At 44.3% G+C, this 20,905-nt stretch overlaps 1 protein-coding gene across 1 annotated transcript; it reads left to right on the plus strand.

The window, feature by feature from the left end:
- Positions 1 to 48: 48 nt before the first annotated feature.
- LOC146349879 (carbonyl reductase [NADPH] 1-like) lies at positions 49 to 13,353 on the plus strand. Its single transcript, XM_084843728.1, has 4 exons — positions 49 to 114; positions 1,886 to 2,176; positions 6,371 to 6,478; positions 11,732 to 13,353. The coding sequence occupies exons 2-4, from the start codon at positions 1,891 to 1,893 to the stop codon at positions 12,166 to 12,168; spliced, it is 831 nt and encodes a 276-aa protein (XP_084699854.1). The 5' UTR covers positions 49 to 114; positions 1,886 to 1,890; the 3' UTR covers positions 12,169 to 13,353.
- Positions 13,354 to 20,905: the final 7,552 nt, after the last annotated feature.

Genomic DNA, 20,905 nt, shown 5'->3' on the forward strand with positions numbered 1-20,905 from the left:
GACCCGCGTCCCATTGGGTAGGCTTGCCACTCCCGCCGTGACATCGCCTCTTCGGGCTTGGGGTGTTGAAACACGCGCCGCAGCGGACTTGCAGGGCTGCAGGAGCTAAAGCAGGTTTGCAGCGTTATTTATTTCAAAATCTCTTTCCTCTCCCCCGCGTCGTTCTTACTAGGGCCCAAACAAACAAATATGTGTCTAGCAGCTGTGTCTTTTCTTTTTCGTTTTTATTCTAGAGGAGGCACAGAGGCCCTGATCCGGATCGGGACCATAGCCTGGGGGTTGCGGGGAGAAGCTTTTAAGATCTGGATGGAGACTCCTGTACCTACTCTAGCGTAAAAAATGCGGGGGGAGAGAGAAATAGCTGCTAAGCACACATTTAAAGTGATGTCTGTTTTGGCCCCCAATCCTGCATTATAAGATTTAGGGTGCAATCCTATGCATGTTTAAACAGAAAAATGTCCTACAGCATGGCTGGCTGGGGAATGCTGGAAATTGCAGGACTTTTTTCTGTCTAAACATGCATAGGACTGCACCCTTAATTTTCTAACATGCCACTAGCGAATTATGTTTTAAATGCAGATTGGCGTTTTAAAAATTCAAACCCCGCCTCTTGCGTATTATTATTAATAATGATGCTAATGAGAATCTTGCTGATATTTTTGAATCATATGTTGAACAAGCTACATGATGATTATATCCTCTGTGTGGTTACTGACATAAGTATAGCCTACAAACCGGGAGCTCTCTATACTGCTGTAGCATTGTGTCGCTCCATCGTTGGTTCTTTTTCCCGCTGGTTTGAGCGTGTCATGAGCTGTTGGGGATTGGCTAATGTATGTACCGTAAACTGAGGAATTTAATTTATCCTCAGCTTTCCTTATACGTTTAAACAAATACGCACACACTTTTACTTGACTGATTGACTGCTTAGATTCAGATAAATAGATGTGCTTTAAGTTGACAAGTGCAAAGTAACAATTCTGGACAATTTTAGCCCAGTCCATACCATACAATCCTTATGCATTGAACTTCCCACTCTTTATCTTTAGACTACACTTCGAGCGAAATGAAAAAAAACTGGAGATAATTCATTCCCCTCTACCCTTTTCATTCTTCCTGTTTGTCTTCCATATTCAAGTGTTGTAACTTTCCATTTAGCCTGCCCCCAGTGAAAGGCAGTGGCTGCATCATCATGTAAGGGTACAATCCTATGCATGCTTAGACAAAAAAAAAGTCCTACATACAACTGCTGGGAGTTGTTGGACATTTTCAGGCTACACATGCATAGGATTGTGCCCTAAGTGTAGGATGGCTTAATCTTGGCTTCCTGTTGCACATTTGACCAATATGTTCTGATCAATCTCATGGCTTGATTGTGCTTTGCCTGCTAACCACTGTTATGTAATGAGTTCATTACTACCAGTGCAATAGCTGTCTTGGACACTGCATAGCGTCCAAAGTTCTATGTTGTTCAAGATTTGCTTCCTGCTTTTTCTGTTTAAAAAACTCTGAAGCAGCGGATAAGGGTAAACAATACTATCAACATGAAAATTTAAAAAAACACAATACATTGAATTATAAAGCAGCAGCACTAAAGCATATCCATTTAAAAGCAGCAGTCCATAAAAACAGCAAACCACTGAACATTAAAAGCTTGTTGAAATGAGAGTCTTCAATAGACAGGTTAGGAGCCAGTATCACACTGTTGCGCTTTTTCAGATACAAAAATACCTCAGAAAAAACTTATTTCTACTTCCTGATCAGAGGCAATGGAACAAACAGGTTATACAGCTTTCTATCAAATAATACTGCTCTTGCAATAAACAAATTATCATGTGATCCTTTTGATATTTCCTATTGAGTTACTTTGGTCTTCACTTGGCAGGAAGGATGTCGAGCACTCCAGTTGCCGTGGTGACCGGCGCCAACAAAGGCATTGGGTTGGCAATTGTGCGGGCTCTATGCAAGCAGTTCCCCGGGGACGTGTACCTGACATCCCGCGACATTGAAAGAGGCAAGGCAGCAGTGGCAAAGCTGCAGGAGGAAGGGCTGAAGCCGCTCTTCCACCAGCTGGACATCAACGATCTGCAGAGTATCCAAACCCTCCGCAATTTCCTGAAGGAGACGTACGGAGGATTAAATGTGCTGGTCAACAATGCAGGGATTGCTTTCAAAGGTAAAATGCTGCTGAGGAAGCATCTTGGAAACCTAAATGTTACGTGCTATTTAAAATGTTATCTTAAATAAGGATCTGATTCACTGGACATGATCCAGATTGGTCCCATAGCAAGGGGGAAAGCCCCCTAAATCCCATACTAGGGTCCCAAGACCAGATTAGGCCTCCTGGGCTGCTCTAGGGTAAAAATGAAGACATGGCTACTGTAAAGTAACATCTGCTTTGTCCGTTAGGGCACAATCCTATGCATGTTTAGATAGAGAAAAAGTCCTACAACTCTCAGCATTCACCAGCCATGGTGGTTGTGGCATGCTGGGAGTCGTAGAACTTTTTTCTGTCTAAACATGCATGGAGTTGCAGCCTAAGTTAGTTCCAGATTGAAGCCTTGGCCATTTTTTTTTTCTTGGTAAGGTGGACATATGTCCCTTCTTGGTACTTTGTATTGGGCTGATTCCGTGCTAAACCCAATGGCGGCTGGTATTCACTGTGGCTGGTGAAGTGGAGGGCAGGTCATCAGAGGCAAGGCCAACTACATCTAGTGTGCTACACATGTATTCCATTGCAAGGTCTAAGCACACTTACCAAGCAATGCTGTGCAAATTTACATAGTAGTAAATCCCGCTGAACTCAGTGGGGCTTACATCTGAGTGGAGATGTATAGGCTTGCACTGTAAAGCACTTAGGTACACTTAGGTTGCAGTCCTATACCCACTTACCTGGGAGTAAGCCTCATCCCATAATGTAAAAAGATACATGTCAGCTATGTTTGGGTCTTATGAGTTCCTCCTGATTTTTACTAGATGCAACTTTTGCTCAGATTTTGCTCAGATTTTGCTCATGTGCTGACACCAAATTTCTAATAAAGATAAAGTATGGGATACTTCCAGCAGAAAATTCACATACAACACAGCATATGTTCACACGTTAAGCTTATTGATTCACTGGAACTTCAGTTGATCTATAATGTGCAAGCAAAACCCACATTAACTAGGTTTCTGTTGTGCATTCCATCTCACTTTAACAGTATTAACGCATAGCTCAGATACCACAAGAGATCCTCAGATTGCTGTTGAGGCAGCAATCTTAATCATAATTACTTGGAAATAAGTTACTAGAAGGATAGAGAGTATTATATAAGGCACCACATATGTAAGTGGGTGTTCGGACAGTTTAGTTGAATGACCCAAAAGTGTCCAGAGTCCAAACCCAGGGATGAAGGGTTGCTCGCCTCTGCAGCTCAGCACTTGGAAGGGAAGAAGCCACAATTGAACAAGCAAAACAAACAGAAGAAAAAGCTGCTGCGCTCTGCTACCTGCCTCTCTGTCTGTCTCTTGCCACTGTGCAAGCTCACCCACTGATTGGCTCGTACAACCCCCACAACGCCCAGCCAGCATAACAGAGGGATGAGGGAGGCTCTCTCAGTGATTCCTCTGGCTCACGGCCAGGGAATGCAAGTGAGCAGGGCAGGGTTTATAGTGGATAGTTTGACAGGATGCCCTCAGTTCCCCAGACAAGGAAAAAACAGTCACACTGGGCACATTTGTGCAATTTGAAGAAGAGCCAGGGGAATATCTAGCCACCCATTCTGCTGGCAGACCAGTGCCTTCTAGCCACTGGGGAAATGTTCTGAGAATGCTAAGCCACCCCCTAGCTTGATACAACGTGACAGGGAGTTAGAAGAAAACCAGGTATGTTGCCGCACTGCTGCTCTGCTTTAATTCCCACCCCCATACACCCATATTCAACAGATCAAGGTCGTGGTGGGGGACTGGGGAGGCAGGTCACCCTCCTTGCCCCTGTTGATGGGCTGTGCTTGCCTGAACCATGACTTAGCACAGGAGTGAAAAGAAGGGATCCACTGGTAGATCTCTGGGTAATCTGCCATAGATCAACAAGGATTTTCAACTCCCATTAGTTTAACAATAGCAAATAAAATTATAAGTTTTTCTAAATCTCTGCCATGGCTGGTCTTGTGCTAATTGTTTACCTCTTAGCCTCCATGTTCCTTACCTGTAAAGTGTGAGTATTAATTGGTTGCCTTTGGCCATGTCTTTGTACAACTCTACTGGCCACTTTGACAGAGACTTTAAAAAAAAATAGAATCCTGATCTGGATTCTAAGATGTAGTAAGATGTAGATTTGGATTTGTAAATACAGTGTAGAGCTCCTTTGGTCCAGTAAATAATTGACTCCACTGCTCACACCCCACTAATTTGCACCTGGCTTTGATTAGTGCACCTTGGGGTTCTAGTAAAAAAAAAAAAAAGTAGATCCCACAAGCCTGAGGTCTACTTGAGTTTAGCATGAAACTCGGTGAGCCCAAGTAAAGGTTTGAGCTCAAGCACCCTTCCCCACCACCCCTTCCATGCAGCTGGGAGGAGGAATAAGCCAGGATTCAGTTTTACTTTCCCCAGTTCCTTGCTTGTCGTTACATACAAACCAGGAATCATGGGTTGGTTTAAAATCAATTTGTTAAACAAGACAATTACATAACACATGGTTTGAAGTTGGTTTGTTTAGCAGTTTTCTAGAGCAGGGGCAGGTGGGCAGGCAACGTTCAGGTTGCATGCTGGCCACTTTTGTGACACACACGCATGCACACACACACACACACGCCGCCGCCACCAAATTTGCCACCGAAATTCAGCGGGGGGGAACCAAAAAGGACTGACTTTTCCATGAGATAAGGAAAATAAATTGTGGTTTGCAGCCAAATTTTGGTGGCATGGCAAAAACAAAATCAGCCCTTTTTTTGCTGCTGTACTGCTGAATGTCAGCAGCAAATTTGGCAGGGGGGCACAAAAACAGCCACCATGCAATCTGTGTGTTGTGCCCCCTGCCCCCCACTCTAGTAAATTAGAGGTTGCAGCCTCCAGTGGGTTTTGGAGGGGGGATTAGCCCCCACACCCCCAGAAGTTGCCCACCCCTGGTCTGCAGTCTATTTTACTCCACAATTTCAGTGGTACCACAACTACAAACCAGGAATCAGGGAAAGTGAAACTGAATCATGGTTTATTCTTCCTCCCAGCGGGGAGGAGAGGGAATGCTTGTGCTTGAGGCTTTGCAAGGACTCACAAAGGCTCAAGTACGTAACACTAAATTATGGTATAGCATTGCATGTAAAGCAGGCCATTGTCCTGTTTAATTTTTAATTTTACTTTATTTTTAGGCTGCCTTTAATAGTAAAACCAACAAAATGTTTCTCATTTTGATTGCTCAGTTATCAAAACTATGAATACAGACTTAATCAGTGGCTAGGAAGTCATGTCTAAAGGAATTTGTAGTTCGTCTTTCTTGAAATCTAGACTTCCTTATTGAAGGGCCTTCACTTGGTTGCTCTTCGAACAAATGGATTCAGTGAGGAAATTGGGCAGATGTTATGGTATACTGTCCAGGAGAGACAGTGTGTTCGTGGTAAGCCAGTTTTGGAGGTTTTGGCACATTATATCCTTGATTGTCAACTATACTGACATTAGAGACCGTTGTTTAAATCCCTTTTAAAAGAAAATGAAATTTTGCAACTATAAGAGGAAATTGGGTTTTCTGCTACAAGGAACTAACCAGTAAGTGGGCTGGAAGGTTGCTTCTTTTTCAGTAAAGGCTGCTAAATGTAGGGGAAAGTATGTAGATTCCATTGTGGTGTATTGCCTGGGGGATTTGAAAATATGAAAAATGTATTCTCATAAGTCTATAATGTCATGTATTTTATATGCAAAGATTGCTATTTTAAGGATATGTTTTAATTTTAATAATTTTAACTACTAATTTTAATTAGAGATAACTGTATTTTCTGTAAGTTTACCCAAGTTTTGCTATTTGGTTTTGTGCTGCTATGGTCTAAGGACTAATACAATAAATGTTATTCAGTTCAATACACTTTCTTGAGATCTTTCAAGTTGGCACATGAGGTTATTCTAGATTCCATTCTCTTAAATTGGTACATGGTATGATATTATGCATGTCTATTCAAAAGCAAGTCCCATTTAGTTCAGTAGGGATTATTCTGGGTATAGGAATGCAGTTTAAAGTCTCAGCAAATCATTTATTAAGAACCAATCACTGGAAGCCATAGTTTGGCATAATTTGTGTCATTGGATAGAGTAGTGTGTGTGTGTGTGTGTGTTTTCAAAGTTTGTATTTGCTCATTATCAGTCCTGACTTCTGTTTGCTTTTTCTTTCCCATCTGGAAAAAAGTTGCAGATACAGCACCATTTGCTATACAAGCAGAAGTCACGGTGAAAACTAATTTTTTTGCAACTAGGGATGCTTGCAGAGACTTGCTACCACTGTTGAAACCTAATGGTAAGTGCACCACAGTGAATCCAGGCAAATGTTATACTATTGGGAAGCTAATTGTGCTTTTAGCTTCCTTTCATCTGTCAGGCAGAAACATTATGAACGGCTAGTAGGCAAAACCATAAGACAAGAAATCTCTCAAGCCTAGTGTTTCAAATTCAATAATACATTATTTTTCCGCTTCTAAACTTAAACACACTTACACTTCTGATACTAACTACATTCCTTTGGGAGAAATTGAAATGAATGGGAACTAGTTCCAAGTAAACTAACAAAAAGCAAATATATTTAAGGGTGCAATCCTATGAGGCTAGTCAGCCGCCTCTGAACTCAGTGCAGGGCAGGCAGATCATGGGGGCATGTTCTCCTCCGCACTCCAAATGCCCTGCATTTGCAGCTAGATGGCCAGTTTCGACTGTCTAGCCAGGGCACCTTGGAGCAGGGGGACGGCCGGACAGGGCATAGGAAGCGGAAGCGTTGTAACGGCGCTTCCGCCGTCCCCTCCCCACTCCCAGGAACGCCCCCTTTTTGGCCATTCTGCACTGCTCTTAAATGCGCGGAGCCGGGGATGAACCATGCTGCCTACGAGGCGGTGGGAAAGGGGGCTGGGAGTCAGTTTTCTGGGAAGCACTGGCTCCGAGCTCAGTTCCCAGAAAACAAAACATCCTATGGCTATCTAGGCACTGTCTAGCAGTCATAGGATTGCGCCCTATGACCGTTCTAGGAAGAAGATAGTAGGTACCCTGGTATTAGCTGATGGTGTTTAAAACAAAAATATGAAGACACAGCTTATTTAATATTATTTATTTTATTTACTAAATTTATTAATCGCCCATCTGCCTGGTCACCCAGCCACTCTGGGTGATGTAGAAAGCATATAATAAAACAGTGTAAAACAAAGAAATTCTACAATAAAAACATTTTCTAAAATACCCTAACCCACCCCAAATGCCTGCCTGAGCAACCACGTTTTTAATCCACGGCGGAAGCTCATTAAAGAGGGCGCATGGCGGAGTTCCCTAGGGAGGGAGTTCCACAGAGTGGGGACCACCACAGAAAAGGCCCACTCCCTCGTCCCCACCAGTCTAGCTGTCCTGGCTTATGGGACAGAGAGAAGGCCATCTGAGGCTGATCTTGTTAAGCGGCCTGTCTGGTGTTGCTGGAGGCACTCCTTAAGATAGGCTGGGCCGGAACCATATAGGGTTTTAAAGGTCAAAATCAACATCTTGAATTTGGCCCGGAAAACAACTGGTAACCAGTGCAGCTCCTTCAGCACTGGAGTGATGTGATCTCATCAGCGGCTGCCTTTAATCAGGCGAGCCGCTGCGTTCTGTACCAGCTGCAGCTTCTGAACTGTCTTTAAGGGTAACCCCACGTAGAGCGCATTACAGTAGTCTAAAAGAGAGGAGACCAGGGCATGTACTACCGATGGGAGCAGATGGTCGAGAAGGAAGGGGCGCAGCCGCCGTATCAGATGGAGTTGATACAGCACTGTCCGGCTCACAGCTGACACCTGAGCCTCCATGGACAGCTAGGAGTCCAAAATGACCCCCAGGCCGCGGACCTGGTCTTTCAAGGGTAACCGTACCCCATTCAACACCAGGTCAACATCCCCCAGCCTCCTCTTGTCTCCCACCAAAAGTACCTCGGTCTTGTCAGGGTTCAGCTTCAGCTTATTCCTCCCCATCCAGCCACTCACTGTCTCCAGACATTTGGACAGAGATTCTACGGCCAACCTTGGTGAAGATTTGAACAAGAGGTAGAGCTGTGTGTCATCCACGTATTGATGACACCGCACCCCAAACCTCCTGATGATAGCCCCCAGCAGCTTCACATAGATGTTAAATCACATCGGGGAGAGGATGGAACCCTGTGGCACCCCACAAGTGAGCGGCCACGGGTCCGAAACCTCCTCTCCCAGTGCTACCCTCTGGTACCTGCCGGAGAGGAAGGACTGGAACCACCACGATACGGTGTCTCCAATGCCCAACTCCTCCAGGTGGTCCAGGATACCGTGGTCAACGGTATCAAAAGCCACTGAGAGGTCGGGGAGAACAAGGAAGGAGCATTCACTCCTATCCAGAGCCCTCCTCATATCATCCACCAAGGCCGTTTTTGTCCCATGCCCAAGCCTGACTGAAATGGGTCTAGATAATCGGTTTCTTCCAAGTGTGCCTTCAACTGCATCGCCACCACCCGCTCAATCACCTTGCCCCAAAATGGCAGATTCAAGACTGGGCGAAAGTTGTTCAGAACTTGGGGATCCAAGGAGGACTTCTTTAAGAGCGGTCTTATCACTGCCTCCTTGAGGGCTGATGGCATCACTTCCTCCTCAAGGGAGGCGTTCACCACCGCCCTGATCCCCTCACCCAGTCTCTCTCTGCAGCCCATAATGAGCCAAGATGGGCAAGGATCAAGTAAGCAGGTAGTTGGCCTTCCAGATGAAAGCACCTTGTCCACTTCATCAGAAGGAAGAAGCTGGAACCGATCCCACAAAACCGGTTTGCCACAGGCCGCCTCTTGCTCACTAACTGTATCCACAGCGCACGGAGTAACACTCCTAATCTGATAAATTTTATCTGCAAAGTGCCTTGCCAAGGCCTCACAGGAGGCCTTAGAATGCTCCAGTGGCACCAGAGCCACTGGGCCGACCAGGCTCCGGACCACTTGGAGCAGCCTCCTGGGACAGCACTCTGCAGACGCAATAGAGGCAGCATAATATTCCTTTTTTGCTGCCTTCACCGCCACGTGATAGGCTGAAGATACACCTCTAGCCCATGTCTGATCGTCTTTGGAGCGAGACTTCCACCACTGGCGCTCTAGCCGTCTCACCTCCTGTTTCAGAGCTCGTAACTGCGGATTGAACCATGGTGCAGTCTGAGCCCTGTTCAGGGAAAGAGGATATTTCGGAGCCACCCGATCTAATGCCCCAGTGATTGCGGCATTCCAGCCACCCACCAGGGTCTCGACCGAGTGGCCATTGGCGTGCTCCAGAGAATCCCCAAGTGTGTTCAGGAATCCATTTGGATCCATAAGTCGTCAGAACATACGTTACCAGTTGGGATGGCTTTCTGCTAGCAGAGGTGACTCCCTGCTGGGAGTAACCTCAGCCAGTATTTTCCTTCTATAGTTTTACACTTGAACATGATATGTGATGTGATTGGTTACTGTATTCTTTTACTCCCACCTCTTCGTCTGTCCGTACCTCCCCTTCACATCACTACTTCTCCCTAGTGACCCGTATCCACCAAATAACTCCCAGATTTCACTCTAGCTAAGTTTATGAACCCCAGTTTTAACCACAAGATGACATACCTTTGTGCTGTCCAGCATAACCTAATTTTGGAAACACTATAGCTTGGTGTTTACTGAGCTTTGTGCTAGTTACGAGTTCTGTGTTTTCTGTATCTTTTCCTGTCTCTTGTCCTCAGAGTCACTCTTCTTTTTTAATTAGCCTGTTTTTCCATGAGGTCTTTCATGTATAAAGGCCCCTAACTTTGTCTGGTGAACTGGTTGTATCTTATTTTAATTTTATAGATATACTAGTGAATGGCTTCAGCTTCGTAGGTTTTGGAATAGTTTGATACAGCGAAGCAAATTTACAGTGAAGCAAACATACCTTCAAGCAAACATACGCTGCTGTCAGAGTTGAGCATGTTGTGCATGCCCTGTCTGAGTGAAGGCAGGCCTGCTGACACCCCTGTAGCTCCCTGAGGTAGGGTTCTGTCCACTCCATTCCCCTGAGGGGGAGCTGCTCCTCTACAGGGGGCAGCTGTATAACTTTCCCTCGGCCTACTAATCTCCCCTGGCTTCAAACTGCACAGACTGCAAAATTATGTGCTGTTTAGGGCAATCTGCCCCTAGTGACTAAAGATCTTACTGCAGGCTTCAATCACAGGGACTCATTTAAATGAATTAAAATTAATTAATTTAAAGTCAAAATAACCCTGAGGTGCTCATCCCTAGGATCCCCTTAATATGCATGCCTAGTGTCAGGTGTCTAGGTTTCAGAGTGTTGGTGCTATGGCATGGACTGACTGACAGATGTCCTCTTTTATTATTATACATTGACTCCCCTACAGTAAATTGACTCCCCTCCCCTTCTCATTGAAGAAGAATATACAATCTCTAGAGCAGATGAGGGGGGCGTTTTGCAGTGGCGAGGAGAGAATGGGAAAGGTCATTACATGAACAGACGTCTGCTTGCACAACATTGGAACTACAACTCCCCATGTGTTCCAGCTAGCATGGTTGGCCTGGGCATGCTGGAAGTTGTAGGAATTTTTTCTGTGCATTGGATTGCACCCTAAGCCATTCATCATGTTTCATGTGGAAGCAAAATCCCTTCAAGGCTACTAGTCAACCTTGCAGTCCCTGAGAGAAAATTCATTCTGAACTTTATCTGAATGGGTAGTGGGGTAGAGCCAGTGTAGTGTAGTGGTGAGAGTGACGGACTGGGAGCCGGGAGATCCGGGTTCTAGTCCCCACTTGGCCATGGAAGCTCACTGGGTGACTTTGGGCCAGTCACAGACTCTCAGCCCAACCTACCTCACAGGGTTGTTGTTGTGAGGATACAACGGTGAGGAGGAGGATAATGTAAGCCGCCTTGAGTTCCTTGCGAGAGGGAGAAAGGCGGGGTATAAATGCAATAAATAAATAAATAAAATAGTGGGGTGAGGGTATAATAGCTCATATCCAGAGGAGAGCCTTTTTAGTGGTGGCCCTTTATTTATAGAACTCCTACTCAAAGGACATACTTTTAGCCCCATCAGTGCTGGCTTTTAAATGGACATTAAAAACCCATTTATTCCAAGCTGCTTCTGGTTATGATTCCATGTTGAACTTTTTAATGGCTTAGAATGCTGCTGCTTTTAAACTCTTGCTCCTTTACATTTTATATGACATTTCTCACCAAACATCTTTTTGGAATGTTTTAACTGCAATTTTTGTACAATTTATGTTATTGGAATTAAGTTTTATTTTTATGTAAGCTGCCTTGAGAGAGCTTGGTCCTAAAAGGCAGCCTAGGAGTATTTGAGAGAATATAAGGCAGGGCTAGGCAACCTGTGGCCCTCCAGATGTTGTTGGACTGCAGTTTCCATCGGCCCTTACCACTGGCTATGCTGGCTAGAGCTGATGGGAGTTGCAGTCCAGCAACATTTAGAGAGCCACAAGTTGCCCACCCATGATATATGGCAACAACTATCACTGAGGCCATAAAATAGTTTCTGTTCCTGTAACTTCTTCTTCTTCTAATAGGCCGAGTGGTGAACATATCTAGCATGTGTGCTATTTCAGCACTGGCTAGATGCAGCCAGGACCTGCAGCAGAAGTTTCGGAGCAACACAATCACTGAAGAGGAGCTGGTGAAACTCATGGAAAAATTTGTAGAAGACACCAAGAAGGGGGTGCATGAGAAGGAGGGTTGGCCAAATACTGCTTACGGGGTGTCCAAAATCGGAGTGACGGTTTTGTCCAGAATTCAAGCGAGGATGCTGAATGAGACGAGGAAAGCCGATGGTATTCTCCTGAATGCCTGTTGCCCTGGGTGGGTCAGAACCGACATGGCAGGCCCCAAAGCCACCAAATCTCCAGATGAGGGAGCCGAGACTCCAGTTTATTTGGCCCTTTTGCCACCTGGTGCTGATGGGCCTCATGGCCAGCATGTTAGTGAAAAGAAAGTACAGAAATGGTAACTGTCCCATCATTCTTCTAGATATACACACTGGAAATTTTAGATACCTGGCTTGATCAAAATGGAGAAGAGGCTTCTTGACAGGGATCTGCTGTAACAGTTGTGCAAGAGAAGAGAAGACTGCCTATAGCAGGGACGAGGAGCGTGTGATCCTTCAGGTGTTCTTGGACAGCAACTCCCATCACGGTTATGTTGCCTTCGGGTGGTGGGAGTTACAGTCCAACAGCAACTGGTGGGCCACATGTTCTCCAGCTCTGGCATACAGCAATGGGAGAAAGTGATGCAGGATTGCCTATGTTTAAAAACGGTGTCTTTAAAATCATTCACTCTTGGAGATTTACAAAATGTGTATGCCTAACTCTCTTTTTTGGTCAAGATTATTTTCTACGATGTATGGATTAAGCTATTACAATCTTTACAGAAAATCTGAATATATGACGACCTTAAATAAAAGTGATTGTTTAAAGAAATATAATTTTGTCTGCTGCTGGGGAAGGGTTTGTGTGGTCTGTAAGCCTATTCACCCTTTTACACACACAAGCCCTGGAGTTGTTCACTCCCAGCGCTGGCATGGTGAAGCACGCTTCTTTCAAGGTCAAGAAAATACAAATGTGTGTTATAACAAACCCATGCATACCAAATGCATGAATACGGCTAAATTGTGCCATAAATTCTGTTAACTTGTACAATCTTGCAACAGTTCATGCAGAAACAGGAACTGCAATTTCTAAAGACCTACGGCCAAGCTATGCCCTAGGCTTAAATTGGCTACTTTTGTTTTAGAGATAAACCAGCAGTGTTCCCCCAGTTTCTGCTGTAAATTGCTCCCTCCTGGCTGCTTTTTGCCTCTCAAAGTTCTGTTTACTGCAAACAGCAATGTTAGGGGCAAATAGCAGCCCCTTAGTGGATGATTTTTTTCAGTAGAAAACTGATGCAGGGCCCCAATCAGGAGTACGTTCTGGATTTGGGGGCCTACAGATGTGTTTTCTCTAAAATACAAGCAGCCAGGCCAAGAATGCTTGTTTAAACATGTAACTAATGTCATGTTTGGCCCCTAGATTCCTATAAAGTAGCTGATTCCACTGATGCAAAGTCAGCTCCAGGTTTTGTCAAATTAGGGCTAAAATGGCAACAGTTTATATAGTTACAGTATGACAAGCCAATATTAAATACAGACCCATAGACAACACATTACATTTTAGTAAGCTTCTATTTTATTCTGAAAATAATTATGAATTACTTCACCCTTGACTACATGGACTTTGTTAATTACTAGTTAGTATTTCACCACACACTTTGCCTACACAAGTCAAATTCACATTTTGTGCCATAGCTCTTAAGCATGATTATCCAGCAGAACAAAGTTCAGTGGGTTTTACTCCCTAAGGACACAGTCTTATGCATGTTTAGACAGAAAAGAGCCCCACAACTTCCAGCCTGCCCCAGCCAGCCATGCTGGGAGTTGTAGGACTTTTTTCTGTCTAAACATGCATAGGATTGTGCCCTGAGGGTACATAGATTTTAGACTGTGTCAACATGCTAGGCTATATTTTCTTCTACAGCTTATGGGCTACTTTATCCATTCCTGCAACCTTCAGCAGCAGGCAAGGTTCTCAATCTCTAGGTGCTAGTAGCACTGACTCACCCTTGATTCACAAACTAGCAATCCTATACTAAACTAATTTATTTGGAAATTACCAGAAAGTTACTTGAAACTCCCCAAATTATTTGAAAGGAATAGAGAGTAATGCTATTACTTAAATGTGCTCTGGGTAATTCTAAACATACTTACTAAGAAGTTAGCCCCACTGTATTCTGTGGGATTTACTTCTGATGAAGCGTATTGCAGCAGTTTGGGGATTTGGATAGGAGAGCGTTAATGGAGCCAGAAGGACTGCTAAAGTTCCTTAATAGCCAGTGACCAAGGTAAATGGACCCGAATGGCTAAGAAATAGCAGGAGACACTTCTAGAAAGTGAGAGATGTTTTAGCAATAACATCCTCTTTGCCCACTTCCCCTTCACTGAGGAGAGGGAATGATTGAGGTCTGTAAGATAGAACAAAAGCTAAGAAGCAGATTGTGGAACAGCGACTAAGAGAGAGCTATTATTATTGTATTAATATTTACTGGATTTATCAGTCTCCTTTCTCTTTAAAAAAGACCCAAGGTGCATTACAACAAAATTATTGAAAACATACAAACAAACAGCTAAACCCATTTTACTAAAATATCAAAACTTAAGACAACTAAAACATCAGAAGAACCATAATCAAACCAACAGATATGTAACAAGCATAACCAGGGCCAGCATCAAGGGTAGGCATGCTTGAGCACCCGCCAAGGGCCCGCTGACAAGAGCCCCTTCAAGTTGTTCCTCTTCACCATCACAAGCAGCTTGTTCAGCTGCCTCTTGCTCTGGACCAGGCCAACAGTGGTGGGCAGGAGCAGGAGATGCCACTGTCCACTTGCTCTCTTATCTGTCAAGCAAGCAAGTAGTAGCAATTATGGGAAAGAAGATGAGAAACAATAGCAGCTGGTGACAACGGCACATGAACGAAGACTCACTGAGCGAGGGGGACCCATTGAGGGTGTCTTGCCCAAGGGGTGTCCAAAACCTGGAGCTGGTGCTGAACATAACAAACATGCCTAGAATGAGTTTTTGAGCTCTGGAAAGCGCCTTTTGGTGCTGCTTCTCTGGGGGTCTGATTCAGAGCAGTGGATTCCATGCTTTGCAGGAGTTGTATTCTGTCTCCACCTACACTCAATGTGTATAATTGTGAACCCAGTTATTACAAAATATCTGTGAAATATGACCTCTCCTTCCAAAGAGAACCAAAACCAGGCATGTTCTGACCCTGGAATGTATCAATGCTCGGGGAAGTAGGGAGTATAAAATAATATTGTGATGGGTTTGAGGTTAGGCTAAATGACTTTTCAGGTATCCCTTAAAGCCCAATGGCTCTGGTTGTAAAATGAGTCAGGATTTTACTGGGAAATCTCTCCTTTCCCTCTATGGAATGTAGTTTTACCAGATCTTGTCCAGAGATGTCCTGGGAGTTACCCAAATTAAAGGTTTTATTTATTTCATTTCTATACTGCCCTACAGCCGAAGCTCTCCGGGTGGTTCACAAAAATTAAAACTACAGAGTGCAGCATAAAACAATATAAAATATGAAAGCTGAAAACCACAACATAATAGTACAACCACAATAAAATCTAGCAGCAATGCAGAGATTTAAAATACAGATTTAAAACACCCGCGCTAAAAGATTAGGAAGCTAAAATGCTAAAATCCTGGGAGAATAAAAAGGTCTTCACCTGGTGCAGGAAGGAGTGCAATGCAAGCACCAAGCGAACTTCTCTAGGGAGCTCATTCCACAGCGGGGTTGACGAAGCAGGAAAGGCCCACTTCATAGTAAGGACCCCTGAGGTCCAGGCAGGCACATATGGGAGGAGGCGATCCTTCAGATAACCTGGCCCCAGGCCGTTTAGGGCTTTGAATATTAATACTAGCACTTTGAATCGGGCCTGGAAATGGACTGGCAGCCAGTGCAGCTTGAAAAGTACTGGCATAATGTTATCCCATTGGCCAGTCCCTGTTAATAATCTTGCTGCCCTATTTCGGACTAGCTGAAGTTTCCAGACTGTTTTCAAAGGCAGCCCCACATATAACACATTGCAGTAATCCAGACGAGAAGTTATCAGAGCATGGATAACTTTAGCTAGGCTGTCTCTGTCCAGGTAAGGATGTAGTTGGTATATCAGCCTAAGCTGATAAAAAGTGCTCTGTGCCACTGAGTTCACCTGTGCCTCAAGTGACAGTTCTGCTTGCAAGAGCACCCCCAAACTACAAACTGGATCCTTTAGATTACTAATCTTTTTGGCATACTAAACCAGGAGTAGGCAACATTTTTGGGCTCATGGGCACATTGGACAATTTGAGAAACTCCCATGGACACCACCACAAAATGCCTGCCAGGCATGGCTAGTCACAAAGAACAAGTAAACTGCCCAAAAGACTGAGTTCAAAGACTCAAGTGGGGTCTGAGCCCACAGGTTTCAGTGTCAACTGAGACCTATTTCACAGAAGGCAAACTCTTTTTCTCTCCACACACACCCTTCGGCCAGCCAGCTCATTTTCCCCCAATCCCTTTTTCTCTGACACTCTGGATCACCACTCATACACATGTTGTCTCATCCTGGCTCACCACTCACAGACTCTCTCTCTCCCTCTCTCCCTCTCTCTCTCTCTCTCTCTCTCTCTCTTTTGCACACACACATGCAAGCATCCCATGTATGTATGCATGCACACACATCACTCCCTTCTCACTGCAGGCACATGAAAACCACCCTCTTTTCCAGGATCCCTCTAAAATTCCCCCTAAACCCTTTCTCTCTCGCTGACTCACACATGCAGCCCCCATCCATGCAGACATGCAAGCATACAGCCCTCCCCAACTCCCCAGGTTGCTCCCTGCTAGCTTCCTGCTGCTCTCCCTCCCCCACTCTCCGCTAGCTTCCCTGATCCCCCAGCTGGCCTCCTGCTGCCCTTCCCAGCCTTTCCCCTGCTCTACCCAGCCCCCAAGGGGCCACCCTAGACTATCACTCTAGGCAGTTGTGCTAGATCTGGGTCTGAACAGAGGCAGAGAGCAGAACTTGTCTCTCCACAGGAAATCCTATGGCACTACAGGTTCTCCTACTCCAGAGGCAGACAACCAGTATTCTCCAGACTCCAGATGTTTGGAACTACAACTATAATCCCTGACCATTGGCCATTCTAGCTGGACTGATGGGAGTTGTGGTGCAAAGCATATGGAGGGCACCAGGTTGCCTGCCCATGCAGACATTTGATGAGGAGCAGGAATCTGTTGGTGCATTAATGTTGTAAGCCCCCATCTGCCTATATGCCACAGTGCAGCTAGGCCTGGGCCTTGGTGCTGAGATCCAGAGCCCCCAATGACCACCCAGAAAGTGGCAGGTGATGGGGGCAGCAGCAAACACACCTGACATCAGCATCCGGGCTCGCATGACCATGTTGGGCCACACTGGGGCAGATGTTGGTGATCGCTGCATCCTTATTAATTTTTTAAAAAAGACATTTTATAGTCAGAGGGCAGCCAGCCAGGCATGTACATAGTTACAGATGCTCACTTATTATTTTTACTTTAAAAACATATTATCCTTTTCTGCAACAAAACAGTGCTTATTCCCAAGTAAATTTGTTAAGCATCAGGGCAGCAGAACCAAACTCCCATTTTATTCCTGAAGTCATGGAGGTGCTATGATTTAAGTGAGTTTCAAATGTGAAACTGTATGTGCTCAGAATATTATTTGTTTTTATTGTTATAATGGTTGGCAAACAGGTTTTGTTTAGTTTTTAGCCCTAACATATCAGGAATGTAGAAGCAGATGTAAAGCATGGATTGAGGTGGGGAGAATGAAGCGTTAATTGTGTGCTTCACAACCAGAGTAATACACATGGCCATCTAAAAAGGACCCCCGTACGATCGTTAAGTCCAGGGTCTAGAATTACCTAGCTGCACCACTGCCTGTATATCTGTGTAAATAAGCCTTATGTCACTCCCAGAAGCCCCTGCCAGCATAGCCAACGGTCAAGAATGCTGGGAGTTGAAGTCTAAAACATCTGAAGATCTATCCCATACTTTTAAAGAAGGTCCACAAACCCTCAGGAGCAGCTTTTTGGGGATGCAGGGGGATGCAGTTACATAAGGAGCTGTATCTACAAGTAGTTTACTCATCTGCTCACCCAAAGTTCTTTCAGACATTCCTCCCAGCAAAGGTAGAAGTAATCTTCTCTCACCCTTGTAAAGATTGTGCCACCTTCTAATTCCTGTTTGTTGAATGGTTCTAATGTCTTTATTAGCATCCTGCAAGTATAACCCATCTCTAATTTTAAACTTAGACTCAGGTGAAAGGAAGCCAATGAAAGAGAAAAATGGGCCAGTTTTTCAAAACAAGACGTCCAGCTACCCCTGTTCTTCTGCTCTAGATAAGACAATTTTGCCAAATGGTGGTCATATGAATGAACATAGTAAGAACTGTACTGGGAAAGTGCTTCCCCTCTTATACCCCACTGCACTTCAGTAAAAGCTTTATTGGCTAGAATGTACATTTGACCTGGGCTGCAGTCCTAGCTACATTTACCATTTCTTTGTGAGCTCACTAGGGCTTAGTTCTAAATTGACATGTATAGGATTGCACTGTTATTTTCCTGTCCTAAATAGGTAATATTCTTGAATGTGAATGTGTGGAACTTGTGTGGAACCTCCATTCAGACTGTTTCATAAGCAGACAAAGGTGCGGAGATAACACCCAGAGGAAGAGTGAGCAGTGCCAGACTACCAGGTGCTCTTTCTCTTGTCTTCAGCTCTGTTCTCTGTTGGTTTCAAGTTCTCCTATAGGCTAGAAGGCAGGAGAGGCTGGTCTCCAGATGGTTAATCAGAACGGCCCTTGCACAGTATGGAAGAAGTGCAACACAAGGGCACAGGCTCAACAGCAGACACTACATAGGCTCTGCAGAGTCAATTCTTGTTCTCTTCCTTTAGATGAGCTTGCTTGTTTCTTTTGACAGTCTCTCGAGGAAGCTGGGTGGGTTTTTCCTTATCACGATTCTTCTGCAAGTTGCTGTTATTTTCACAGATTGGGCACCAGTTCAAATGCACAGGAGAAAGGAGAGGCATTAGGAACAAGTCAAGTTATGGAGGCTCCAAAACAACACTATTTAAACTGCTTACTCCAGAGAAATTTGTGGTTTCTTCTTATCAGTGGCCAGGAGAGAGAAAGAGGCCATGGCAAAGCCAGTGTGATGTAGTGGTTAGATTGTTCGACTTGTACTGGGGAAACCCAGGTTCAAGTCTCCACTCAGCCATGAATGCCACTGGATGACTTGGGGCTAGTCAGTGACTCTCAGCCTAACCTACCTCACAGGGTTGTTGTGAGGTTAAAATGGAGAGAAGGAGGATCATGAATGCTGCCTTTGGCTCCTGGGAGGAAAAGTTGGGATATGCATGTAACAAACAAGCAAATTAATTAATGAATAAAACCTTATGCCCTAGTAACTGTGTTAGTCCTTAAAGTGGCACAATATTGTTGCTTTCACTGCAACAGACTAACATGGTTACCTATCAGGAATTATTTCAGAAACACATTTTGGAAGCTCCACAAATGTTAATGTGCTATTCCAGAGTAAGTGCTTTTGTGTAGCTTAATAATGCTGATATGATGTTCTAAATCCAAACATAATGAGGGGATGTTCTAAATCCAAACAAGTGTGTGTGTGGGGGGGGTGAGAAGGTGGTGGTGATGGGTCTTCCAGAAGTGTTTTCCTTGTCCAATTGGTCTTCACTTAGCAGGAAGGATGTCAAGCGCTCCAGTCACCATGGTGACCAGCTCCCACAAAGGTATTGGGTTGGCCATTGTGCGGGCTCTATGCAAGCAGTTCCCTGGGGACGTATACCTGACATCCCGGACATCGAAGAGGCAAGGCAGCAGTGGCAAAGCTGCAGGAGGAAGGGCTGAAGCCGCTCTTCCACCAGCTGGACATCAACGATCTGCAGAGTATCCAAACCCTCTGCAATTTCTTGAAGGAGACGTACGGAGGATTAAATGTGCTAGTCAACAATGCAGGGATTGCTTTCAAAGGTAAAAATTGTGTTTCATTCCTTGAAAAACAGTATTTACATGATCAAATTTGTCTGGAAACATTACTGCACCATCTGATCTCAGAATCATTCCCCAATCCCTGATGAATGGGGAGTCACTGGTACTCAGGGTTGGAAATTCCAGATCAGGAAAACTTTCATCCATCTTATTTCATATATTCTAGAACTGAACCTAGCATGATAAAAGATGCTGAGCCCAGGTCATGGTGAGCTTTGGTAATAATTAAACCCTGGTTGAAGTAGTGTTTCAACATCAGGACTGCACTTTGGATAGTCTGTCATTTTAACAGTATAAATTGGATACAGTAAGTTAATATTTGCTATGTAGCTTGTAACCTTGATGGATATTACGTTCTCTCCTGCTGCTCAGGGCCATTTAATATACTGTAGTTTTCCTACACAGAAAAGACTTAAGAGTAGGAAAAAGTATGAGATCTGCACATAGACGGTCAGTTGTAACAACCATGCACATGGGATCATCATTATGTGTATACATATGCAATGGTCACATCTGATGAGTCTGATGTTTCTTCCCATATGGAAAATCTTTCACAATAGTAAAAGCATAATGCATGAAGCATCCTAAAGGAATTTCCTTATCGGCTTGGTAAAATTCTGTGAATACATTACAGAACACAGATGATGAATAACACTGCGTGTGTGTAATGTAAATTTGGCTTTTGTTTCCAGTAGAAACTAGAATCAGATCCCAGAGATTATGACAGGCAGTAGATCAATCCATCCAAAAAGATTCTGTGCAGTGCATATTTTGATGACCCGTTAGTTGCAGAGACAGAGGCAGTTGCATTTTGTCAGGGATATCTCTCAGTTCAAGATGCATAAACGTCCTGTGCAAGAAGCAACCAGAACATCCTCTAAATTCAGCTGCTCTGAATTACGGTAAATGAAGTGAATCCAGAGAGCTTGAAGGCCTTTTTCTTCCCATCTTCATTTAAAAAACAAATTTATGGGCAAGTAATCACACTCTTTTGACATAGTGTTGACAATTTAGATTCTTGAATGCAACCTTTTTTGAGTTTGCAACTGTAATAACTG

This window comes from Heloderma suspectum, chromosome 3, assembly GCF_057233095.1.
Source record: "Heloderma suspectum isolate Gila_16-S chromosome 3, 16-S_ref, whole genome shotgun sequence".
Classification (NCBI taxonomy): domain Eukaryota; kingdom Metazoa; phylum Chordata; class Lepidosauria; order Squamata; family Helodermatidae; genus Heloderma; species Heloderma suspectum.